The sequence below is a fragment of the Oryx dammah genome, unplaced genomic scaffold (assembly GCF_014754425.2).
Source record: "Oryx dammah isolate SB20612 unplaced genomic scaffold, SCBI_Odam_1.1 HiC_scaffold_6, whole genome shotgun sequence".
NCBI classification, from domain to species: domain Eukaryota; kingdom Metazoa; phylum Chordata; class Mammalia; order Artiodactyla; family Bovidae; genus Oryx; species Oryx dammah.
This window is the reverse complement of record NW_024070190.1, coordinates 2371843-2399656: the sequence shown is the minus strand read 5'-3', so window position 1 is coordinate 2399656 and position 27814 is coordinate 2371843. Positions and strand designations below refer to the sequence as shown.

At 38.6% G+C, this 27814-nt stretch overlaps 1 protein-coding gene across 1 annotated transcript; it reads left to right on the top strand.

Moving 5' to 3' along the window:
• Window positions 1-27814, top strand: LOC120865393 (zinc finger protein 248-like). Its single transcript, XM_040242666.1, has 5 exons — window positions 1-590; window positions 2440-2481; window positions 15375-15501; window positions 15781-15876; window positions 21175-27814. The coding sequence occupies exons 2-5, from the start codon at window positions 2467-2469 to the stop codon at window positions 22662-22664; spliced, it is 1728 nt and encodes a 575-aa protein (XP_040098600.1). The 5' UTR covers window positions 1-590; window positions 2440-2466; the 3' UTR covers window positions 22665-27814.

Here is a 27814-nt window from a genome sequence, read left to right as displayed (position 1 = left end):
ATAAGTTTATCAAAACTAAAATAACATCTGTTCACTTTCATAAATAAAATTCAGGTACCACTTGATGTGTCTAGTCAAAAATGCACACTACTCTGACATACGTCTATGGGACACGGACAGAATCCAGGGTTCAGGTAGCAGGAGTGAGTATAACAGATAGTAATCTCTCAGTTCAGTCAATAAGGCAGAAACTCTCCAGCTGATTTCTAGAGTGGGCATAGTGTATATTTGGAAAGATAATCTTAAGAAACATACTGAACAATTTATGTGCCGGAACTCATCCTAAGTGCTTTTACAAGACAAACATCCGGGATCTTCATAAAAACCGTTAATTAGGTACTGTACTACTATTAGCTTACTTTTACAATTTAGGAGTGAGGCATGCTTCTATAGGTAGAGCCACTTTTCCAAAGCAAACTACCAGGAGCTAAATTCCAGCTCTCTGCTACCACACCGCGCCGCGCCGCGCCGCTCGCTCCCTCTGCGCATGTGCATCCCCGCCTTCTCCGCCTGGCTCGTCCTTCCGCGGCCTCCAGCCCCTCGTGGGAAACAATCCCTGGCCTCCAGGTCCACGGGCGAGGGAGCTGCGGGTGAGCCCGGAGGGTGGGGGCGAGGGCCGAGCGGGCTCCACGCGGCTCGAAGAGCCGGCCGAGGCAGCGGTGCCGGGTGGTGGGTTGGAGCCCCGCGAACATTGCGCGACCCCGGGAGTCTGCAGCGTCTGCAGAACTGAAGGGGACGGCAGGCGGGGGCGCTTCTGCCTTAAGGGGCCAGAGGCCCGTGTGGGAACGCGGCCTCTCAGGCTCACTCGGTCTGCAGGTGTTCCGCCCCTCAGCGGAGCGGGCGGCGCTGTCCTGTGGCCGCGGGTGGGGAGTGCGCGTGCGTGAAGTGTGCGCTGGGCCCACGGGGTGGGGGTGGGGGCGGGGGCGGTAGGAGGTAGGGGAAGAGCGATTGCGCCTGTGTGACGTGTTTGTGCGCACTTCACGTAGTGACGTATGCGTTTCTCCTGCGCCCGCTCACGGGGAGCCGGGAGGCTATAGAACACCATTGTCTCCCGCAGGGCCCAGAAATAAATGAATTTCCAGGACCAAACTGCCGCCTAGAGACTTGGTTTTCTTATCTGTAAAATGCAGACCTCTATAGTGCTTGCCGCCTTGGGTTGTTTTGAGCGCCCACGTCTTGTCAGCTGCTGTTGTGTTTGTTCTGTATAGGCGGCTGGAGCTTGGGCCCCTCAGTTAAGTCGTTTGTGAAATGGATTGGAAGGGGCTGGACCACCTAGCCACCAAAGCCTTTTCCTGGCTCTGTTAACATTACTCGGATCCTAAGTTATTATTTGTTATATCTTCATTTGTTATTTGTTGTGTATAATCATGACACGGTGTCCTGAAGCCATCGAAGGCTGTGTGATGGTGGAAGGTCTGGGACAAATTTAAGAAGAGAGAGGTGAGCTGGAGATGAGCGGGGTGGACACACAGGCTACACAGGAAGTGTCACCGCTTTAGAAATTTGTGAAGCCAGGGTTGGGGTTGAAAGGCTCACCAGCCATAGTTAAAATTCTGTCATTATCCGTCCCTCACACCTCTTCCTCTCCTAACTCTCCATTCATTCTTTGCTGAGGTTAGCTGCACTCGAGCAGTGTTCTATTGTTGATGGCATCTAGAGAAACGCTAAGGTTCCTGCTCCCCCAAGCCTCAGACACACAGGATGGTAGTGCAGACAGGTCCTTTTTGGGTTATCAGTTTCTTATTGAAAGATGCAAAAAGAAGATGACTGGCTCTGATCATGCAGTTTGTTAGTGACAGAATCACAGTTGAAAGTCAGGTCTGCAGATTCTTGGGCCACAGCCCATTTTGTCATTTTGTTAGGTCAGAGTTAGTTTTTTATTAAAAGATCGTTTTGAAAATTGTAAGTGGCTTGGAACAAACTTTTTTAAAAAATAAATCTTGCCTTAAACACCCCCATCCCGTTTTTCAGAGGTTTCTTTGATTATCTGATCTCATAGGATTAATGGTGTCAGCAGATGAGAGTCAGACAGGACTTGGTGACTAAACAACAACAGTAAGAAGGTGTTTTTACCCCTTAGAACCTCAGTTTTGACAAACCCCTAGTGTATCTTTTAGGTTACTGTTCTGTGTTAAGCATCCTCTCATGTTTTTAATTTTTCTGTGTCACAAAACCTAAATTGGTAATAAATCTTCCCAACCTAGGGATCGAACCCAGGTCTCCAGCATTCTTTATGGACTGAGCCACCAGGGAAACCCGGTAATAAATCAGTAAGAAGCAAAAGTTTACATTCACTCAGTGAAAAGTATCAGGTCTAAGGTCAGCATAAATGGGAGCCACATATGAGCAGGTAAGTGTCTTGTGTGTGGAGCTGTGTAAGCTGGTGAATCCAGAAACTACAGGACAAGCCAAGTTCTTACTTCCTTCTTTCTCCCTCAGCTCTCCCTCCTCCACTAAGAGTGAAAAATGAACAAATCCCAGGTGAGTTGTTTTTTTTTCCCCCACTTTATCTAAAATGAGTTTTCTAAAGTTTTTAAAGGTTTATTAAACCGTGTGTCAGCTCATTTGTGTTTTTAGCTTCAGTAGCAGATAGTCCTGGCTTTTGTTTCTGCATTTCCACTTAAATTTCAACCTAATACATGCAGTCTTGCTCCTTCAGTACCTCTCCACCTGAATCATTTCTTGAAAAAGCCACCAAATTGTAGTCAAATCCAGTTTCTGTCTTTGTCTTAGTCTTAGTGGACCCTTTTGCAGCATTTGACACTATTACGTGTAGTCTGTTTTGAAAGGCTCCTCTGTTGTCTATGATGCTATGCTCCTGGTTCTCCCTTTCCTAACTTCTGTGCCTCATGAAGTTGTCTTTGCCTTTTGCCTCAACATTGCTTATCCCTGGGTTTATTGCTTATCCATTGTTTCTCTGTTCTTAGACAACTGCCATTGTCGGATACCTATTTTTCCTGACAACTTTTGTCTTTAAAAATTAAAATACTTTAAAATTGTTAGTATATTGACATGGTTTTTAAAAAATGTAAGTGATACAGAGAAAATAAAAATTCACATCCCTTCCTCTCTGTACCTTAGGCTTCCTTCACGTAGGATTTGTTTAGCATCTGAACTGTGTCTCTTTCACTGAGAGTGAGAGAGGTTTTATTAACAATTATGCTGGCACAACTGGCATAGATTGGGAAAGTCCCGGATGAACTGCAGTGTATTGTCACTCAGCTATAGGTATACATTATTTCTGATTTCTTGTTTGTCCTTCCAGTGTTTCTTCATTCAGTTGAAAGAAAGTGTGTGCCCTCTTTTATTTAAATGGGAATCTATTATGCTTAGGGCTTTTTAAGTTTAGAGTACCTGTACATACCTGGAGCTGATTCTGCTGCTCAAAGAACCACACTAAGTAGTGAGTCTAAACACTGTTTCCCATTCTTTCTTTTTTTGGTTGCTTTTTTTCACTTCTTTTTTCAGCTTGTCTCAGGGAATCTTTCTGTAACAGAACATAGATTTCTTCTTTCTTTGTTATAATCACATGGAAATTCAATTCTGAATGTTCCACAGTTTATTAAACTAGTAATTAACTATTTCCAACCTTTTGCTACTACAAACTATGTTTTAATGAATAACTTTGTACATTAGGTTTATTCTGTCATATACATTCCCAGAAATGAGATTAATTCTGTCAGGTAAATTCCCAGAAGTGATATTTGGGAATATATAAGTTCCCAAAGGGTTGACTACAATTGATAAACTTGATCTGTTTGGTGGGATTATAGATACTTTGTATTTACATTGGCATTGCCTGAGAGTGCTTTTTCTCCACAGCTTCTGTATAAAAATAATGTGGTTCACTTTTGGATTTTGACATCTGATAGGTAAAAATTAGTATTTTATGTAGTTTACATCTGTAATTATCCTAATGCTCAGTGAGGTTGAAGATTTTTTTCACATATCTAAAAGATGTCTTGTTTTTATGTTTCTGTGATCTGTTCATATCTTGTACCCATCTTGCTCTTAGGTTTCTGGCTTTTTTTTCTTTTTTTCAATGTCTGGTTAGCTCTTTGCATGTTAGTGATACTAATGCTTGTCTTTCATATAAGTTACAGAATATTATTTTCTTGTATATCATTTGTCTTTTGATAAGTGTTCCTGGTTTCCCTCCCCTCCCCATGCAGATGTTCTGCTTCAGGATACCACATTTCACTTAGTCATCATGTCTCCTTAGGCTCCCCTTGGCTGTGACAAGTCCTCAGATTTTCCTTGTTGTTGATGACTTTGTCAGTTTTGAGGAGTATAAATCAGGTGTTTTGTAGAATGTCCTTCACATGGGAATTGTCTACTGTTTTTCCTGTGATTATATTTGGGTAATTGTTTTCTTGGAGAAAGACCACAGAGGTAAAATGTAATTTGGTCATGTCTTATCAGGGGTAAATTCTCTCACATGACTTTTCACTTTTCAAAAAATGAGGTACCACTGTTGATCATCAGCCTGAAGCTGTGTGGTATTAACTTTCTCCACTGTAAAGTCACTCTTTTTTCCCCTCTGTTTTCATAATACACTATTTGGAAGGAAGTGGGGGGGTTATGCCACACCTCCTTCTCAGTGGAGTATCCACATAAACTATTAGGCATTCTGCACAGGAGATTTTAATATTTATTAACTCAGTCAGCGGAGAAGGCGACGGCACCCCACTCCTGTACTCTTGCCTGGAAAATCCCATGGACGGAGGAACCTGGTGGGCTGCAGTCCATGGGGTCTCGAAGAGTCAGACACGACTAAGCGACTTCACTTTCACTTTTCACTTTCATGCATTGGAGAAGGAAATGACAATCCACTCCAGTGTTCTTGCCTGGAGAATACCAGGGACGAGGGAGCCTGGTGGGCTGCTGTCTGTGGGGTCGCACAGAGTTGGACACGACTGAAGAGACTCAGCGAGCAAGCAAACTCAGTCAGTGTTTAATATCAATATGAACTCATGGCTAGTTATTTTTTTACTTATTATAGTCCAGTACTACCTTCTTCACTTTGTTGCTCAAATTGTTTGTTCAGCTTGGTTATTAAATAGAGCACTTTCAACAAACCCCATTGTTGTGTTCCTGTTTGAGTACTTCTATACTTTCTGATGCTACAAGATAGTCCAGGCTCATATTTCCTGCCCTAGAATAAGCCATTTTCCCCTGAAGAGCTCTGCTTCCTTTTACTGGAGCTTGGTGTTAGAAACCAAGATTGGGGGTGCTGAGTATGCTATTGGTTTGTAATTCCTTATAGATCCTGTCAGCTGACTGAACAAGAAAATATATATGTATACTAACACATATCTATGAATATTTCAGTGTGTAACCATCTGCATTTATATTAAGCTAAGTATTAGTTCACACTAATGTCTCCTGCTGTAATCACTATCACCTGAAACATTCTGACCTTGTCCCCTTGTTTGTCTATAACTCCCATTCCAGCATTTTGGCCACCACCATCCTCATTTCATTTACTTAATTGTTCAATTCCAGCATACATATATAAGTTATTTCAAAGTTACTTACCTATGGACTCTTGGTTCCTTCTAGTTCTTGGTCATTATGGATTAAGCTGCTACAAACATATGTAGGTTTTTACATAGATACATGTTTTCAAATAGCTAGAGTGTGAAATTAAAAATACTTGATCATATGTTAAGACTTCAGCTTTGTACAAAGTTGAAACCGCCCAATTATTTTATAAAAGTGCTGTATCATTTTATATTTCTAATTATGAATGAGAATTCCTCTTGTTCTGCATCTGGACCTGAAATTGACATTGTCATTGTTTTAGATTTAATGGTTCTAAAAAATTTGTTATGGTGTCTCACTTTTGTTTTAATTTACATTTCCCTAATACACATAATGGGCTTTCCTGGTGACTCAGTGATAAAGAATCCGCCTGCCAATGCAGCAGATGTGGGTTTGATCCTTAGGTAAGAAATATCCCCTGGAGAAGGAGATGGCAATCCACTGTAGTATTCTTGCCTGGGAAATCCCATGCACAAAGGAGGCTGATGGGCTACAGTCTATGGGGTCACAAAGAGTTAGACACAACTTAGTGACTAAAGAACAACAATGACAAATGACACTGAGCATTTGTTCATAAATTTATGAACTATCTGTATGTCTTGACCTGTTTATTCACATTTTTTATCCATTTTTTAATTAGGCAATTTATTTTCTTACTATTAAGTTTTCAGAATTCTTTTGTATATTTTAAATGCAACTTCTAGATATATATGTTGCAAATATTTTCTCCCAGTCTATGGCTTGTCCTTTCATTTTCTTAGAAATGACTTTTGCAGGGTAAACTATTTTTAATGAAAGCCAATCCATGTATTTTTTAAAAAATGGAATGCGATTTTTCTGTTGTATTCAAAAACTTTTCATGAAACCCAAGATCACATAGATTTCCTATCTTCTTTATTCTAGAAATTTAATAGTTTTGCATTTTATATCTAGGTGATTCATTTTGGTAACATTTGTATAAAGTGTAAGGTCTGTGTCTAGGTTCCTTTTTTTTTTTTGCATAGATGTAGAGTTGTTGAAGCATCATTTGTCAAAAGACTGTCTTTTTTCAATTTAAATGCCTTTGGGGCTTTGTCAAATCAGTTGACTAAAACAAACTGATGAATACGACAGCAAAGAAACAGACTCACAGATACAGAGAACAAGCTAGTGGTTATCAGTAGAGAGAGGAAAGTGGGGAGGAGCATGGTAGTAGGGGGTTAAAAGGTACAGACTGCTATGTATAAAATAAAAAAGCTATAAAGATATACTGTATAACACAGGACTATAGTCAATATTATATAACCATTATAAGTGGAATATAGTCTTTACAACTTGTGAATCACTATGTTGTACACCTAAAACTTACATAGTATTATACATCATCTATACTTTTTTTTATTTCATCAGGTGACTATATTTCAGTAGATCTGTACCTGGACACTCTATTCTGTTCCATTAAGCTATGGGCTTCTTTCACCAATAACGCACTGTCTTGGATATTTGTTGTTGTTGTTTGGTCACTCAAAGTGCTCAACTCTTTGCGACCCCATGGGCTGCAGCACCATCTCCCAGAGCTTGCTCAAACTCAGGTCCATTGAGTCTGTGATGCCATCCAACCACCTCATCCTCTGTTGTCCCCTTCTCCTCCTGCCTTCAATCTTTCTCAGCATCAGCATCTTTTCCAGTGAATCGGTTCTTAGCATCAGGTGGTGAAAGTATTGGAGCTTCAGCTTTAGCATCAATCCTTCCAATGAATATTCAGGGTTGATTTCCTTTAGGATTGACTGATCTCCTTGCAGTCCAGGGGACTCTCAAGAGTCTTCTCCAGCACCACAGTTTGAAGGCATCAGTTCTTCAGAGCTCAGCCTTTTTTATTGTCAAACTCTCACATCTGTACATGGCTACTGGAAAAGCCATAGCTTCGACTATATGGACCTTCATAGGCTAAATAATGTCTCTGTTTTTTAATATGCTGTCTAGGTTTGTCATCGCTTTTCTTCCAAGGAGCAAGTGTCTTTTAATTTCATGGCTGCAGTCACCACCCACAGTGATTTTGGAGCCCAAGAAAATAAAGTCTGTCACTGTTTCCATTGTTTCTCCATCTATTTGCCATAAAGTGATGGGACCGGAAGCCATGATCTTCATTTTTTGAGTGTTGAGTTTTAAGCCAGCTTTTTTATTCTCCTCTTTCACTTTCATCAAGAGGCTTAATTTCTCTTTGCTTTCTGCCATAAGGGTAGTATCATCTGCATATCTGGGTTACTGATATTTCTCCCAGTAATCTTGATTTCAGCTTGTGCTTCATCCAGCCCAGCATTTTGCATGATGTACTCTGCATGTAAGTTAAATAAGCAGGGTGACAATATACAGCCTTGACATACTCCTTTCCCAGTTTTGAACCAGTCTGTTGTTCCATGTCCATTCTAACTGTTGCTTCCTAACCTATATACAGGTTTCTCAGGAGGCAGGTGAGATGGTCTGGTATTCCCATCTCTTTAAGAATTTTCCACAGTTTGTTGTGCTCTAAACAGTCAAAGGCTTTAGCATAGTCAATAAAGCAGAAGTAGATGTTTTTCTGTAATTCTCTTGCTTTTTTGATGATCCAACAGATGTTGGCAATTTGATCACTGGTTCCTCTGGCCTTTCTAAATCCAGCTTGAACATCTGGTTATTTCTACATGTTATTTGGTAGCTTTGTATAAGTCTTGAAGTCAGGTAATGTGTAAATCCTCCTTTTCCTTCTTCCGTATTCTATTGGCTATTCTAGTTGCTTTACCTTTCTATATAAACTTTAGAATCATTTTGTCAGCATCTCCAAAATAGCTGCGATTTTTATTTGAATTGCATTGAATTTGTAGATTAAATTGGAAGGAACTGACATCTTAACAATACTGTATTGTCTTGAGTGATGAATATGGACTGTCTTTCCCGTTATTTAGATCTTTGATTTCTTCCATCAGTTTTTATTTTTCTGTATATCCCTGTAATATATTGTATTATTTTTATATTTGAGTCCTTTTTTTGGTGGTGGTGTAAATGGTTTTTTTTCATTCAAAATATGAAATTCCAGTAGTTTATTCTGATACGGGAAAACAGTTGGCTTTTTTATATTGACTTTATATCCTTTGATGTTGCTATATTTGCTTATTACTTCCACGATTTTTATTCTTTTCCTTTTTTCAGAGTCTTTGGGATTTTCTACATAGACAATCATGTTGACTTCAGATAAAGACAGTTTTATTTTTTCTTCCTAATCATCTACCTTTTATTTCAGGTTTTTCTGTTTGTTTTGTTTTAGGTCTTTTTGTACTAGCTAGGACTTGAATAATAGTCTTGAAACAGGGCATCCTTGCTGTTTTCCTGCACTTCAGGGAAAAGTGTCATCTCCTAACAGCAAGTATTGAGAGGGTAACAGGCAGGAAGGCCAGGGTCTCCAAATGGAGGAAATAGCCTGCAAGTATCAGACATTTTTTTAAAATTTCTCTCTTAAGCAGCAAGAGGAAACAAACCAGTGATATATTTTTTCCCCTTCTCTACACAAATTTAAAAAGAGGTTTCTCTCAAAATACTGTGTTGCCATAATGACACCTGGTTCCACCTGAACTTTTCTCAAATTTTGAGCTAACAAATACATTTTTCTTATGGAAATGTTTGTCTTAAGCTATGTTAATGTACTGTACATGTACCCCAGACTCTGTCTTCAAGTCGGTTCCACCTAAAGGCTTAGAACTGACTTGACAAACCACTATGCTATCCTCATACATTGTTCTCCTAATCCGTGTAAATGAAACTATTTGTATGGTAATCTGCCTTTATACAAGATTCAAGTCAATCATTTTATGGCCCTGATGAGCCCCCTGGTGCCAAGATTATCTCTAAATGCATCCTGTGGGTGAGGGGCCTGGTGCCACTCTGAGTTTTGAGACATTGCTTTCTTTCATTAACAGACTGCTAGTAGCTATATAACATCCAGCTAAAGATTAACAGGTGGGTATCTTTCTGCTCCCTTCTGATGTCTATGACAAAAGCTTTCTCTATCCCTTTTATACTTTAATAAAACTTTATTACACAAAAGCTCTGAGCGATCAAGCCTCATTTCTGGCCCCGGATTGAATTCTTCTCCTCTAGAGGCCAAGAATCCTGGCATCTTTCATGGTTCAGCAACAGCCTTTCAGTATGATGTTCTCTTCTTCATCAAGGTGGGAAAGTTCCCCTCTATTCCTAGTTTACTGAGAGGTTGAGAGGTTGGTTTTTGTTTTTGTTTTTCGTTATCATGCTGCTGCTGCTAAGTCACTTCAGTCGTGTCTGACTCTGTGCGACCCCAGAGATGGCAGCCTACCAGGCTCTTCTGTCCCTGGGATTCTCCAGGCCAGAACACCGGAGTGGGTTGCCATTTCCTTCTCCAAGGCATGAGAGTGAAAAGTGAAAGTGAAGTTGCTCAGTTGTGTCCAACTTCGCGATCCCATGGACTGCAGCCCACCAGGCTCTTCCATCCATGGGATTTTCCAAGCAAGAATACTGGAGTGGGGTGCCATTGTATCATAAATGACTGTTTTTTCTTCATGAGTTGCTATTATTATGTTATTTTGCTTCTTTGACTTCCTGATATGTTGGATCATGTCGTTCTTGTCTTTTTTTTTTTTAAATGTTGACCCAGCCTTTCATACCTGCAATAAATTCCACTTGGCTGTGTTTATATTTCTTTTTATACATTGTCAGATTTGATTTACCCATGTTTGAGGATTTTCGTGTCTCTGTTATTGAAAGATAATCTGATCTTTATTTTTCTCATAATATTCTTATCTAGTTTGGTATTAGGGTAATGTTGGCCTCATATAATGAGTTTGGAAGTGTTATTTCCTGGAGGAGATTATGGAGAATTGTATTAGTTTTTCCTTAAATGTTTATTAGAATTCACTAGTGATACTGTGTGGGTTGGTGCTTTCTATTTTGGAAGTATTTTAATTATTGATATAATTTTTTTAGCAGAAATGAATCTTTTCACATTATCTGTATCTCCTTTGTGTGAATTTCATAGCTGTGTCTTTTAATTTCATCTCTGTTACCAATCTTTCAGGGACAGAATTGTTTGTAGTATTCTCTTATTATTTTTTAATGTCATTAGGATTAGTAGCATCAATCTGTCTTTCATTTCTGAGATTCACAGTTTGCTTCTTTTTTTCTTGGTTAGATTGGAGGCTTTTAAAAATTTTTATTGGTCTTTTCAAAGAAGAAACTTTCAGTTTCACTGACTTTTTCTATTTTTTTTCACATTTTCAATTTGACTGATTTATTTTAATAAAAATTCCTTTATTTTGCTTGCTTGGTCTCAGTTTGCCTTTTTTTCCCTTTAGTTTACTAAGAAGGTTAGATTATTGATTTAAAATCTTTTCTAATATGTACATTTGATGCTATAAATTTCCCTCTGTGTACTGCTTTCACTGCATCCCACAAATTTTGATACATCGTATTTTCATTTTTATTCCATTTCATTTAAAGTAGTTTAAAATTTTCTTTGAGACTTCTTTTTTGACCTATATGCTATTTAATTTTCAAGTATTTGGGGGATTTTTCATCTATCTTTTGCTTATTGATTTCTCTTTAATTCCACTGTGGTCTGAGAATATATTTTTTATGATAGCTATTGTTTTAAATTTGTTACGGTGTGTTTTGTGTCCTAGGCTATAACCTATGTAGGTGAATGTTCCATAAGAGGTAGAATAGAATGATAGAATGTGTGGTTTATTCTTTTGGATGGAATATTCTGGAAATTTCAGATCATGTTGATTGACAGTACTGGTCAGGTCATCTATATACTTACTGCTTTTCTGCCTGCTTGATTTCTCAGAACAATTGGAGGGGTATTGAAGTCTCCAGCTGTGGTTATAGATTTGTCTGTTTCTCCTTTCAGTTCTGTCACTTTTTGCTGTATGTATTTTGATACTTTTGTTGGATACATAGGAAGCCATCCAATGAGTTCTTAATTTCAGATATTATAATTTTCTACTTTGGAATGCCCATTTTATGCATTTATGTATGTACATGTACATGTTTGCATACACATTTATCAGAGGTCCCCAAGACTATCACTAGGTGCAGTGATTTTCTGGGATGACGCAGCATGTAGTTGTACTTAGGGCTGTGACTTATTAAAGTGGAAGGATACAAAGCACAGTCAGCAAAGGGAAAAGATACTTGGGGTTTAGTCCCAAGTAGAGGATGCCAGGCACAAGCTCCTAAGACTTTTCCCAGGACAGGCTTAAGTCCTATAGCAATGAGATGTGATGACAAATGTGAAATGTCTGCCACGGAAGCTCATTAGACACTCAGCGTTCAAAATGTTTCTTAGGGGCTAGTCACGTAGGTATTGTTTGCTTAACATATAACAAAATCTCAGACTCCAGAAGGAATGTACATGAGCAGAAAAAACCATATAGTTCACACAAACAGTTCAGGCTCAGTGAACCATTCTTACCAAGAACTGGTAAGAACCATCATGAACTCCAAATTCCCGGATACCAGCCATGAGACACCCTTGTAGCAGATCTTTCAGAAGATAGCAGTCTCAGGCCTGCTCTATTAATTCTTTATCTACAACAGACATACCATGTATCTGTTGACTTCTCCCATACTTTCATTTATTTTGTTCGTATTTTCCTCTTTTATATTAATTATAATTCATTCTGAAGTTCTTTTGTGTTACAATAGCTGAGTCTCTATGTTGTTATTCACTCAGTCATGTCTGATTCTTTGTGACCCCATGGACTGCAGCATGCCAGGCTTCCTTGTCCTTTACCATCTTCCGGAGCTTGCTCAAACTCATGTCCATTGAGTCTGTGATGCCATCTAACCATCTCATCTGTTGTCCCCTTCTCCCCCTGCCTTCAGTGTTTCCCAGCATTAGGGTCTTTTCTAATGAGTCAGCTCTTTGCATCAGATGGCCAAAGTATTGGAACTTCAGCTTCAGCATCTGTCCAGTGAATATTCAGGGTTGATTTCCTTTAGGATTGACTGCTTTGATCTCCTTGAAGTCCAAGGGACTCTTAAAGAGTCTTCTCCAAAACCATAATTTGAAAGCATCAGTTTTTCAATGCTTAACCTTCTTCACGGTCCAGCTCTCACATCCATACATGACTACTGGAAAAAACCATAGCTTTAACTATACAGACCTTTTGTAGGCTAAGTAATATGTCTGCTTTTTAATATGCTGTCTAGGTTTGTCATAGCTTTTCTTCCAAGAAGCAAGTATCTTTTAATTTCATGGCTGCAGTCACCATCTGCAGTGATTTTGAAGCCCAAGAAAATAGTCTGTCACTGTTTCCATTGTTTCTCCATCTATTTGTCATAAAGTGATGGGACCAAATGCCATAATCTTCATTTTTTTATTGTTGAGTTTTAATCCAGCTTTTTCACTCTCCTCTTTCACTTTCATCAAGAGGCTCTTTAGTTCCTGTTTGTTTTCTGCCATAAGGGTGGTATCATCTGCATATCTAAGGTTATTGATATTTCTCCCAGCAATCTTGATTCCAGCTTGTGCTTCATCCAGCCTGGCATTTCTCATGATGTACTCTGCATATAAATTAAATAAGCAGGGTGACAATATACAGCCTTGACATACTCCTTTCCCAATTTTGAACCAGTCCATTATTCCATGTCCAGTTCTAATTATTGCTTATCGACCTGCATACAGGTTTCTCAAGAGGCAGATAAGGTAGTCTGGTATTCCCATCTCTTTAAGAATTTTTCACAGTTTATTGTGATCCACACAGTCCAAAGCTTTGGCATAGTGAAGCAGAAGTAGATGTTTTTCTGGAATTCCTTTGCTTTTTCTATGATCCAACAGATGTTGGCAATTTGATCTCTGGTTCCTCTGCCTTTTCTAAATCCAGCTTTAATTCTGGAAGTTCATGGTTCATGTACTGTTGAAGCCTTGCTTGGAGAATTTTGAGCATTACTTTACTAGCATGTGAGATGAGTGCAATTGTGTGGTAGTTTGAGCATTCTTTGGCATTGCCTTTCTTTGGGATTGGAATGAAAACTGACCTTTGCCAGTCCTGTGGCCATTGCTGAGTTTTCCAAATTTGCTGGCATATTGAGTGCAGCACTTTCACAGCATCATCTTTCAGGATTTGAAATAGCTCAGCTGGAATTCCATCACCTCCACTAGCTTTGTTCATAATGATGCTTCCTAAGGCCCACTTGACTGGCTCTAGGTGAGTGGTCACACCACTGTGGTTATCTGGGTCACTTAGATATTTTTGTATAGTTCTTCTGTGTATTGTGGCCACCTCTTCTTAATATCTTCTGTTTCTGTTAGATCCATACCATTTCTGTCCTTTATTGTGCCCATCTTTGCATGAAATGTTCCCTTGGTTTCTCTTAATTTTTTTGAAGAGATCTCTAATCTTTCCCATTCTGTTGTTTTCCTCTATTTCTTTGCATTGTTCACTTAGGGAGGCTTTCTTATCTCTCCTTGCTTTTCTTTGAAACTCTGCATTCAGTGGGTATATCTCTCCTTTTTTCCTTTGCCTTTTGCTTCTATTCTTTTCTCAGCTTGTTGTAAGGCCTCCTCAAACAACCATTGTGGTTATGCTTTTATTGTCCTTTTCCTTTGGCCTTGTCTCTTCATATAACATGAAATTTTCTGTTGGATGGTGAGCATTATATCTAACAACACAGATATTAGGAGAGGCTCCAAAAGTTATCTCAAGTAGAGAGGATTCATCCTTTTCTCTGCTGGGCAGGTAGAATACAGAACCTGTCACTTTAATCAGACATGAGTGAGCTTGGTTAGGGCCCATAACATATTAGTTTTAATCCTTCTTTTCATTTTAACAACTGAAAGTTTTACTTCCTTAGTGAAAGTTAACTTTATAATACAAAAGATAATATGAAATAACTTTTTTTGGTCATCCCATTCTACTTTTTGTATAGTGCTAGCTCCTACAGTTTCCAGTTTAATACATGTTAATGTATATGTCTCCTCATTAAGAATAATATTTGTAGTAACTAGGACCACCCTTCCACCCTCTCATGGAAACTCAATTTATACAGGATACTACTTTTGTCCTACATAGTATAGCATTAAAGAAAAGCAAAAGCAAAAGTCGCTCAGTCGTGTCCAACTCCTTGCAAGTCCATGGAATTCTCTAGGCCAGAATGTTGGAGTTGGTAGCCGTTCCCTTTTCCAGGGGATCTTCCCAACCCAGAATTGAACCCAGGTCTCCCACATTTCAGACAGTTTCTTTACCAGCTGAGCCACCAGGGAAGCCAGCATTAAAGAAAGCAGTCCTAAATCTAAAGAGATTCATTTCAGTTCAGTTGCTCAGTCATGTCCAACTCTGTGACCCTATGGACTGCAGCATGCCAGGCTTCCCTGTCCATCTCTGACTCCCGGAATTTGCTCAAACTCATGTCCATTGCATCCATGATGCCATCCAACCATCTCATCCTCTGTCATCCCCTTCTCCTCCCGCCTTCAATCTTTCCCAGCATCAGGGTGTTTTTTAATGTCAGTTCTTCACATCTGGTGGCCAGCTTATTGGAGCTTCAGCCTCAGCATCAGTCCTTGCAATGAGTATTCAGGATTAATTTCCTTTCAGATTTTATCTGATTTTATCTGCTTGCAGTCCAAGGGACTCAAGAGTCTTCTCCAACACCACAATTCAAAAGCATCAATTCTTCAGTGCTCAGCTTTCTTTATAGTCCAACTCTCTCATCCATACCTGACTACTAGAAAAACTATAGCTTTGACTAGACAGACTTTTGTTGGCAAAGTCATTCTTTTAAATATTTTCCACTCATATAGCTCTGACAATTTCTTATAGAAAAGGAATGTACTGTTACAGGAGCAAGTGTCCTTCAAAGATGTATGTGTGGACTTCACCCAGGAAGAGTGGTACCTGCTGGATCCTGCCCAGAAGATATTATACAGGGAGGTCATCCTAGAAAATTATAGCCACCTTGTCTCAGTAGGTAAGAATTCTTTTCGACATGATTACCAGTAGCATGCATTTCTTAGCTGATGAAATGTAAAAACTCCCTGTGAAATTTTCTGATGGAGATTCAGGGCCTTTGATGACTGGTCCCTTTTGGCCACTATAAAGTATGCTGTAGTCTTACCTCCTTGGGAATTGGTTTATTTAGGCACCTCTTTTAGATAGCTCCCAAAGCTGTACCTTTCTTCCCCATCATTTTTTTAGAGTTCCTGAAGCCAGACTGTTAAGCCATAGTCCTGTGTTACTCTCTTTACAGGGAATTGCATTACTAAGCCAGAAGTGATCTTCAAGATCGAGCAAGGAGAAGAGCCTTGGATACTAGAGGAAAGATTCCCAAAACAGTGCCGCTCAGGTGAGTTAGTGAGTTCACAGGCAGATGGAAGCCAGAGGAAATGAGATCTTAGGCCATTGGTATATGGTTCCAACCCCTGACCTTTGAAAGTGATTGACAGTTGGCCCACATACTTATGTTTCCTTAATCACATTCTTCTGTATGTCACTTTCACTCATAAATGCTACCCTTTGTTCTTTGACATTTTAGAGTCATCTACCTATATCCATAATCCAAACTCATTTGGCTCCGTCTGAGATAATTTTTCTTGATTATTTTAAAATTGTCCACCTTACATCTATTGTCTTTGGACATCTTTTGTTAGATGGTATGATTCATGTAATACTTTCATATATTCATTTAACAAATATATGGTGAGCATTCAATATGACCCCATTATGTTTATACATAATTAAAAGAATGTCCCTATTATCAGAGTGTGTATTACAGTGAGAGACAAAAAGCATACATGTGTATGTATGAAGATGTATGTGCATGTATACACACACATGGTGTTGGGTGGTGGTAAGTACTGTGAAGAGCTGAAGCAGTGGAAAGGGAGTTAGAGAATGATAACATGCTATTTGGTACAGAATTCAAGAGAAAATGGGCTTCCCTCGTGGCTCAGCTGGTAAAGAAACAAAGCGGGAGACCTGGGTTCCATCCCTGGGTTGGGATGAGCCCCTGCAGAGGGGAACAGCTACCCACGCCAGTCTTCTGGCCTGGAGAATTCCATGCACTGTATAGTCCATGGGGTTGCAAAGAGTTGGACACGACTGAGCGACTTTCACTTCACTTCAAGAGAAAATATATTTTATGAGGTACATAATAGATATGAGTCTCTAATAAATTAAAGTGTGAGCTCTGTGGATTCTGAATACTCCAGGCAGAGGGAACATCAGGTGCTGGTGTTAAACTTGTCAGACTAGTGTGCTTTTAGAGTATCTGAGGAATGATAAGGATGTCATGGTAGATGGAAGTGAGTGGGCATGGGGGAGATTGGTAGGAGATGATGTCATAAGTAACTGCATGGACTGTGGTAGATATATTTTATTTTGAGTGATGTGGGAAATCTTCAGGCTTTTTTCAGTATATATAAACCAAATTAAGCTAGCAGATTGGATTTACAGTTTAAAAGAATCTCTCTGACTTCTCTGTTGTGACCATGTGATGGGTGGATGGTGCTTAGGCACAAGCAAGGAAAGAATACCAGTTAGGATACTATTTTATACCCAGAGGAGAGAAGCTAGTTGCTCAGGCTATGTTGGAAATGCTGAAAAACAGTGGATTTGTACATACATCTTGAACATGAGGCCAAGAGGATTTGTTACTGGGTTAGATATGGAGTGTGAGAGAAGGAGGAGTTGAGCATGAATTCCAATGATTTGTTTCCAGTACCTGATAACTTAGAGTACCATTTACTGAGAGGAAAAAATTTGGAGGAGAGATTGGAGGAGAGTTAGTACAGTTGGTCACAAGAAGCTTGGGATAACTGCTAGATTCTGGGAGACACATACATAGAATTTCTTTGTAAAAGACCACACAGTAAATATTTTAGGCTTTGTGGGCCACACATGGTCTCAGTTGCTGCTGCTGCTCTTCCTCCTCTTACATCTTTCTCTTCTTTCTTTTCCTCCTCGCTCCTCTCTGCTGCCTTTTCTGTATATTTCCCTCTAAAAACTTAAAAACATCCTTAGTTCTAGGCCCACAACCTTGCAGTCAGAGTTTGCTGACCTTTCTAGAGAGTGGCTGTTTGTAGATGAGAGAGGTAGTCGTGGTGCAGTACTGCTTTTACAAGGTGTGTAAATCCACGAAATCTTGTCATTAGAGGAGATTGAGGGGAACAGTCGGAGTCACTTGAAAATTAGAGAGCCTGGTTTCCCAGGGGTCAAATAAGGAATATTCAGCCATCCATTACTACCTTAAATGGCAACCATGGGTTCAGTGTCCTAAACCTTTTATCCCCTGTTACTAGTTTTTTCAAATTCCTAATGTTATTTTCTTTTCCATCTTCTTCTTCTCTTCATTTTCTCACTTGTCACTGATACCTGACTTGATCTTCCTAGTTGTTGTTTTCTTCTACCTAAAGCATCCAATTAATCTTTCACTAGCCTAACAAAGTTGATCCTTATTAATAAATGAAATCAAAGTCTCCTTTCAGTGACTGTCACAGTCTAGCACTGTTTTACATATCTGTATCTTTTTTACTGTTCTTCAGAGTTCATTTTAAACTTCATGCTATCTTATGTATTAAATTTCACTTTTAAATATTTTCTCTTTTTTCTATAATTTTCACTTTGGTTTATTTTGCCTTTTAAGTAACTTAATTAAAATTGGGTATGCAAAGTGTTTAAACATTGCATGATCTATAATAATGTCTTGTTGTTATTATTTTGGGCTTCTCTGGTGGCTCAGAGGGTAAAGCATTATTATTATTTCACTTATTTTAAGTTAGTGATCAATTTTTTTGCTGTAACTTAAATAGTCTGTGTTTTATAACCCTAACCCACTAGCATCTGTAGCCCCAAAACTCATACCTGATGATATGATTGTTGCTTAGGGTTTCTATCATTGCTGAGATTTTGTTTTCCTAAAGAGAAGCTTGAGATAATTATTAGAATCTGAGATGGAACAGGAGGTTTCATATATATATTACTCCAGGATTCTTGGGCTTCCCTCATGGCTCAGCTGGTAAAGAATCTATCTGCCTGCAGTGTGGGAGACCTGGGTTCAATCCCTGGGTTGGGAAGATCCCCTGGAGAAGGGAACAGCTACCCACTCCACTATTCTGGCCTGGAGAATTTCATAGACTGTATAGCCCATGAGGTCACAAAGAGTCGGACACAACTGAGCGACTTTCACTTTCAGTATATATATATATATGTGTGTGTGTAATATATGTATATATGTGTGTGTGTCTATATACACACACACATATATACATATACATCTATATCTAAACATACACACACATACATATATATACATACACACCATATATGGTATAAAGTACATAGTTGAGGCCAGAACTAGAAGTATCCGTACTTTCCTTTCGTACTTTTCCTGATTCTGATGTTTTAATAATTACTTTATTGAACCAAGTTTAGAAGAGATCACTCTTTTTCATCCATTCAGAAAGCATTCTATAGTATTTTTACTAGATGCACATTCCCTTATTTTATCCTGAAGTACAGGTTGAAAATAATTCATATGCACATCAGTTTTTAAGAATCATAAATGTCTTGTCTCCTCAGTGAAGTTAGAATAAATAGAATTTTGCTAACACCTGCCTAGACTGGTCATGACACAGGGTGTTTCATTGAGCAATGGACTTGTTTCATCTTACAGTGAATTAAACAGGTAGTAACTTCTAAAGGCAGCAGGTAGAGACTGAAAATGATAGGGATGTTGTAGAGTTTGTTGGCTTTGTTAGTTTATTATTACTTTTGTGATTTGTTGTTTTAAATTAAAGTATCATTTCCTGGAGGGTGTTCAGGTCCCAAGGAGAGCCAAGGCTGGAGTGTAACTAATTACATAAAAGGTGTGTTGTTCAGATGAGTAATTTGTTAAATATCCAGCTAGAACTGCACAAATATTTTTTAATGGACTTACAGAATTGTGACTTGAACTCATAATATGAATTCAGTTTTTGTTTTAATTTGTGTTTGTCAAGATAGTAACTATTATCAGTTAGTCTTTGGAGCCATGGGCTCAGGACTGTTTTTGATTTTTTTTAACATCTGATTAATATTGTTTCACCTAGTTAGTCACTCAGTCATGTCCAACTCTTTGTGACCCCATGGACTGTAGCCCACCAGACCTCTGTCCATGAAATTCTCTAGGCAAGAATACTGGAGTGGGTAGCCATTTCCTTCTCCAGGGGATCTTCCCGACTCAGCAGTTGAACCTGGGTCTCCTCCTTTTCAGGCAGATTCTTTACCATCTGAGCCACCTGGGAAGCCAGTTTCATTGAGTAGTGACAGTAAAGAACAGCCAAGAATTTTTACAATAAAGTTTGTTGAAGGCCTCAGAACCATATATTAATAGAAAAATATGATCGTTACAGGTCTCATCTGTAAGTAAAAGCCACAGATGAGTCTAGATATGAAAGCAGAAAACCCTGACGTAAATGATAAACTTAGATATGAAAGCAGACTTAAAGATCAGTATTGGTTCAGGAACAAAATTGTTTTGGGGGAAAGTAAGGCAGCAGATTGAAATAAAGAAGCATGTGTCTTGATGGTTGGGACAACTTCATTAACAGCTGTGAGCAAACAGAATAAGCCTGGTCCTTTTGCAGAGATGGTCTGTCCATCATCTGTTTTGTATTTCCTGTTGGGCATTTGTGTTGTTGTGAATCACAGCTTGATAGAGAGTCAGAGTCTGGATTAAATCCTTTAGAGCATGAGGAAGTAGGTACCTTCAGAAATTTGTTTTGATGTTCATATATCAAATGGGAAAAAGGAATAGCAACATGCACATTAGTGAGGATCCTACCACAGTAATCGAGCTGTGGGAAGGTAAGGACAAGAAAGCATGATCTGCCTCTGTCAAACTGAGTTCATCCTCTGATATATTTCTTAAACAGTCTATTTTTCTTTAAAAACAAGTGAACAAAACAAAAAACCTGTCTTGTTAAACTCATCCAGTTCTTGGAGTTTCCTGTTCCCTAAATGAATAACTCTTACAAAATCTCCATCCCTTGCTTACCATGTCTTATTATAATTATTCCATGTGAATTAAAGGAATCCTGGGCTATCAGACTGTTCTTCTGAACCTGAGGCAGTTGGTGTTTTCAGAATTTTAGTCTGGTGTTGATGTGTAGAGTAGAAGCTAGTACTCTAGTAGGAATCACACCAGGTAATCAGTGTCTGAGGGGGTTAGGACTGTTTTGTTTCTACCAAACATAGTTCATTTTCTGAAAGCCCTTGTCTACTAATCTTCAGTGTAATGATATTCAGTGTTCAATGTCTCTGTTGGAACCACTCCATTCTCTTGAGTTTCCTGATTTCTGAATCAGCCACTCTCTGGTTCCCTGTGTTTTGAATGTATTTCACCTTTTTCTGTCTAGATTTAAAGTGTGTATTAATAAAGTATTAAATGTTATTGCCAGTTTCCTTCCCCTATTTTTACTGAAGCATGTTTTTATTTTCCACTCAAACCAGAAAAGTAAAGAAAATGTATGCTGGATTTTAGTTCACACCAGAAAACTGAGCCTAAAGCAAAAGAACTGACTGTGTAATAGGGCATTTGTGTAAGTTGAATTCCATTAGAAGTGTACTAGGATTCATAAGATGTGGTTATTTTTCTCATTTCTAGAAGACTGGAAAGTTGATGACCTAATAGAGAGCACCCAGGAAAATCAAGATGAACATTTTTGGCAACTTGCTTTCACCAGCAACAAAACATTAAGTACAGATAGTGGTGACAGAGTAAGGAAAACTTTAAATCTAGGTACAGACTCCATTCCTTCAAGCAATTTTCTATATAAAATATGTGATTCATGTGAAGTGAGTTTGAAAAATATTTCAGGCTTAATTATTAACAGAAAGAACTATTCTAGAAAGAAGCCTGATGAGTTTAATGTATATGAGAAATTGCTCCTTGATATTGGGCATGACAAAACTCCTCCTGGAGGGAAATCTTATAATCAAAAAAAGAATGTCCTCAATCATGGACAGGATCTCACTCAGTCAATTTTTGACCAGCCTTTTGAGTATGATGAAAATGGAAGAGGCAAACATGGAGAGGCAGCCTTTTTCACAAATAAGAAAGTTCAGATAGGAGAGACACACTGTAAATATAATGAATGTGGAAGAACCTTCATCCAAAGTTTGAAGTTCAGTTTATCTCAGAGAACTCATTTTGAAATGGAGCCATGTGAATGCAGCATTTGTGGTAAGTCCTTCTATACGGATTTAAGATTGGGACATCAGAGAGCTCTTATGGGGGACAATCCTTATGAATATAATGAATATGGGCAAATTTTCTGTGACAGTTCAGCTTTTGTTATCCATCAGGGAACTTACACAAGAAAGATTCCCCATGAATATAAAGTCAGTCACAAAACATGGGAAAAGTCAGCTCTCTTTAAACATCAGATAGTACACATGGGAAAACCTTATGAGCACAATGAAAACGGAAATACTTTCAACAAGAAGTCACATCTCACCCAACTTCGAAGAGCTCACTCAGGAGAAAAAACTTTTGAGTGCGGTGAATGTGGGAAAACATTCTGGGAGAAGTCAAACCTCACTCAGCATCAGAGAACACACACAGGAGAGAAACCCTATGAATGTACTGAATGTGGGAAATCCTTTTGTCAGAAACCACATCTTACCAACCATCAGCGAACACATACAGGAGAAAAACCCTATGAATGTAAGCAGTGTGGGAAGACATTCTGTGTGAAGTCAAACCTCACCGAACATCAGAGAACACACACAGGGGAGAAACCCTATGAATGTAATGCGTGTGGAAAATCCTTCTGCCACAGGTCAGCCCTAACTGTACATCAGAGAACACACACAGGAGAGAAACCCTTTATATGTAATGAATGTGGTAAATCCTTCTGTGTGAAATCAAACCTTATTGTACATCAAAGAACTCACACAGGAGAGAAACCCTACAAATGTAATGAGTGTGGGAAAACCTTCTGTGAGAAATCAGCTCTCACTAAACATCAGAGGACTCACACAGGGGAGAAACCCTATGAGTGTAATGGATGTGGGAAAACCTTTAGTCAAAGGTCAGTACTCACTAAACATCAGAGAATTCACACAAGGGTGAAAGCTCTTTCAGCATCCTGAACGTTAAGAAGCCTTCATCCACACTTTCAAATATGTTATACAGGTTTTTTTAAATGAGATGAATGAAACCCAAAGAATATCACAAATTTCTCTGAGAGTGAGGTTTTGTTGTAATTCAGATAATTAGTACTAGAATAAAACCTTATTCATGTTTTGAATATGTAAAAGTTTTCCAAAAAAAGTAAAACTTTTCATCAGAAAATTTATATTGAAGGGAGATTCAATTATATAATATGGTGGGAAAAAAACACCTTTGTCTAGAATTTATGTTGTGTAGTGCCATATTCTGGATGTGATACAAAAATTTTGTTGTTGTTAATATAATAGATGATACTCATTTGCAGTCATATTCACAGTGGAATCTGAAGTTTAAAGACGTTAAATGACAACAGCATTAAACATTTATGTGAAGAGTCCTTGATATTTGCAGGCCTTTTGTGGGTATGCTAATATCATAGAAATTTGAGGTATTCTTAATTGGTATATTAGAGCCTAACATGCTTATGAAGAGAAAATCTAAACTCAATTAACTGTTATAGTCTATATTAACATTTCCTACACTAGGTACCATCAATGTCTTTTTAGGTTGTAATAATTATGTATATATGTATATGTACATGTATTTATATACACTTACCAATACACAGTGATGTGCTGCAGTAAGTTTATACTAACTTGCAAGCACTGCTGATATATTTTCAGGAATTTTATGAGCCAGTTGTTAAACACAGTCATTATTTTAAAGTTAAAGTATTAATTTACAGTTAAATAATATTAAAAAAACAAAGGTAATACATATTCAACACGCATCATTTCCTAATTATTTCACAGCGTTTTGCTATTATCTTTTTCTTTAGGTTATCTGTATTGTTAAATCAGCATGGTGAATATTATATAATGATGTAGTACTATACATCTGTGACCAGCCCTACGTTCAGTGCCATCGTGTTGGTAGTGTGGCATTAGTGGGAGTATTTACAGTGGTACATCACTGTGTATATATGAAAATACGTTTGGCAAATTTAAAATACTAGCCACATACCCCTTCCCCCATTTCCATAGATAAATGGCTCTGTCCATTACTGCTGAATGGCCTCTTCAAAAAAGAAGCCAAAATATGTTTTTGGGGAGGTTTTTAACTACCTATGCATCAATCCTATTTTCAGTACTACCAGAGACTCTCTGTAATGTCGCCAGTGTATGCTGTTTTACTGCCTGTTGCTTATCTTTCTTCTAATTTTGCTGGCATATGTGAATGAGTATGGCCATTATTACTGAGCTTCCACTTCGATAAAAAGGCCAAACAATATTTTCCTGAGGTTATTCAGCTGCCTTGGGTCAGTCAATAATGTGAATGCTGTTAATAACAATGATAATTACATAAATTTTGCAAACGTTAACATCAGTTATGAACAGTAATGCTCACGGTATTCAGCAAATAAAACGTAGTGTTGTATAATGAAATGCTTCTGTCCTACTCTTGGTGCTTTATTGCTGTATCTATTTGGGCATGATATGTGTAACCCAAGTTGTATGTAACTCAGGAACTATGTATTTAATTTAATAGAATGTAATATACTCTCTCTCTTTCCTTTGTCCTACTGTTTTCTTTGCTTCTTTGGAAAACACTGATAAGCAGTTCCAAGAAACACTGCCCACCAAATAGCCATTCCCTGCTTCCTCCTTGTTGGGCCATGTTTTGTCTTTTTGTCCATCCTTTCCCCAGATGATTTAGGGGTAAATCCACATTAGTCTAAGTTAATCATGAATATTCTGTTCTAGTGATTTTGTTGGGATGGGCAGGTGAATAATGAGATACTTGGAAAATATTCTCAGTGCTTTGGGGAAAGACATGGAAGAGATTGTCTCTCATCTGCTGAACTTTTTCATGGCTGTATGTTATACTAGATTATAGTTGTGGCCTGGTAGGGCAATAGCCTGAAGAGAACAGTACCCAAGATGGGAAAAACCTGACTCAGAGGTACTGTCACTGAACTGCACAACTCTTTCTGGACCTGCTATCTGCTAGGAGTTTGTATTACTGGGACAAAAGAGGCTTCTTGTTTATTGTTGGAGATGTCTGTTATTTAGCACTGAAGGCATTCACCTGATTCAAACGAATTCTTTTCTAATAGAAGTGTTAATGTTCTATACAGCAGTTTTAGAGATGAATTATTTTCTTTGACAAATTAATATAGGGAGGGATGTTTGTATCAGCCATGGTTCTAGTGAAAAACAATTCTGATCCAACTAAGAAGACTTTCATGGGAGACTTACTACAGTGGTTTGCCAGAAACAAGGGATATTGAAGCACCTAGAGATTAGTGTCCCCAGGAGGCCATTACCCTTCTAAGTCCATAAGGGCAAAGGATGAAAGCAGGTGTTAACCAGAGCCCAGTAAGAGCTGCTACTCTCGTGGAGGAGGGGCCGTCTCATGGGAGATATTGTCATCTCCAAAATTACGGACCACATTCCTGGAACCCAATCAGATGCCATCTGCAAGTGAGCCCATGTGGGCACAGAGAACGTAGAGGGGAATGTCTGGGTGGCGCCACTGGAGAATAAGCAGCGCAGTGTTTTTATTCCTGTAAACTCCTACATAATGGCTCAGTACTAGAAATAAAATTATTATTCTAGTTGAAAGTTAAGTATTTCTGCTTCGTTGTGCTTTTATGCTGTCATACGTAAATTCCTTTTGGAACTGAGCACTGTGGCAGGTATGTCTCTCGTTTGATATATGTGAAGCAGACATGTTAACTTGATTATTCATATAACCCCACATGATATTTCTTGTCATATGTGGTGTGAGGTTAGCAGCTCTGTGTTCTTCCAAATAAATAGCAAGTCCTCTCTGCACTGTTTGATTAATTCATTCTTTTTCTTGTTGGCTTGATATGACCACTGGGGTAACTGGTTACCTCTCTAGGTAGCATAATAGTAGATGTTTAACTCACATATTATAATAAATACATTTTGTGTGATTTTTAATTGAAATATAATATTTTGACAGTACTTCTGATTGGTAAAATTCAAATGCCCATAAAATAAGACTCTGGGGTGTTATAAATTCTCTATAGGTAGATATATAAGGTTAAGAAAGTGAAAGTGTTAGTTGCTCAGTGTGTCTGACTCTTTGTGACCCTATGGACTATAGCCCACCAGGCTCCTCTGTCCATGGAATTCTGCAGGCAAGAATACTAGCATGGGTAGCCTCTCCCTTCTCCAGGGAATCTTCCCAACCCAGAGACTGAACCCGAGTCTCCTGCATTGCAGGCATATTCTTTACTATCTGAGCCACTAGGGGCGCCCATATATGTGTTAAATTACATGGCAAAAGACCCAGGATACATGCTGATCTAAAAGCCAATTGTTATTTTAAGGGCGGTAACTATTGTGTGTAGAGATTGAAGAACACTCTTCTGTTATACTCCAAAGAGTATGTATGCCCTCTTCTCACAGTATGGGCCCTGGCATAATCAGCATAGTCCTAGGAAAGCTTAGGAAATTCCACTACCCAATGGGCACAAATCAGCGCTGCCATACTTCACCAAGCTCTTCCATTTTAAGACTGACAAGAGCAGAGCTAGTCATCACTAGGGCCTTCAAGGAATTCTGAAAACCCTCTTTATTCTCTAAGAACTTGAGCCTCTTTTGAGGGGTTTGACAACTGAGAACGTTTGGCCTGTGTTATTGGACGTAAATTCAGGATAAGATCACCTCTTTTACATAGGGATAACCTCCCCTATTTTGTGGATGAGGATTCTGAACCCAGAGAGGATGAACCATCCCATACTCTAGACTCCAAACATGTTCAGGATGGCATGAAAAATATTAAGCCTCACTTCTCCACCTCCCCAAGTATCTGAGGGGAACCTGCTCTCAAACAGTGTGTATTTAAGAGTCGACACCAGTTTCTCATTGTCTGGAAGACAAGCCTGAGTGTGAAAGGAGGGGCAGGCTGGGAAAGGGGAGACTTAGTTCCTCAGACAAAAGGAAGGAATTTGAGATTATGTACTTAAAAAGATTATGTAGTGGCTACTGCAACTCTTATACATTCTTCTAGTAATATAACCTATTTTTGTGTACATGGAGTTGGCATTTACTTCAGATGATACTATCTCTTCTGGCCCCATGTCTGTATTCATCCAGGAATAATCCTGTTAAAAATAAGCCAATGAGAACCCATTCTAGAGTATTTTTATTGAAAAGTCATCATGACCAGATAGCTTGTGTCCTTCTTGCTATCAGCAGCCATATCAAGAAAATACATCTCCATGGGAGAATATGATGATAAGTATAAAATTTTCCCACTTATACAATGGGAAAAGTTGTCAGAAAAAGTGATTTTATGTAGTGTGGAAAGGGAAAGGCCTCAATGGGGAGGCCAGCATGGAGGGAAGGAACCATTTGAATATCTGGAGGAAGCTGTGTGTATGTAATGCATATATATGTATAACCTGTTTTGTTTTGGCATTGGGCCCATTTTCTATCTTGAATTGACCTCCTCTTGCCTGATATGACCTATCATTTCATATCCAGTCTATACTTGGCAGGGAAGGTATACTTGGCAGAGCCATAGACTCTGGGAGGGTTCAACTCATGGGTAAACTATATGTCTTCAGCCACTACCCCTGTTTATTGCTTCCAGTTGGAGACTGCATCTTCCAGTTGATAGGTTGCCCTGAACCTACCCCTTTGTCTGAGTTTTTTGGGGAAGGCTTATCCTGTTGAATCCCTGTTATTTTCACACTATCTTATTCTGCCATCCCAACACCACTAATTAAATAGGCCCATTTCTCTCCACTTCTTTGAAACACTATCATAGACTAAATTCTTATCACAATCTTAGGACTTAACATGTATATTTCCCCACTCAAAGCTAAAATATTTAGATGATTATAGTCATTAAAGATACATTTTCAGATAAGCACTAGTCTCCATTTTCACAAAATGTTTGGCTCTTCCCAATATTACACATAAAATTTACATTTGTTCTAGCAATGAAACCAAAAGAAATAAGTAACTTGAGATTTTGTTGGGAATGTTGTGCCATAATATACTTCATTTTTTATTCAGAAAAATGATTTGTACCTCTAATTACTCAAATCTTTTAAACTGTTGTTTAATAAAGTTCATTTCCTTCATATAGA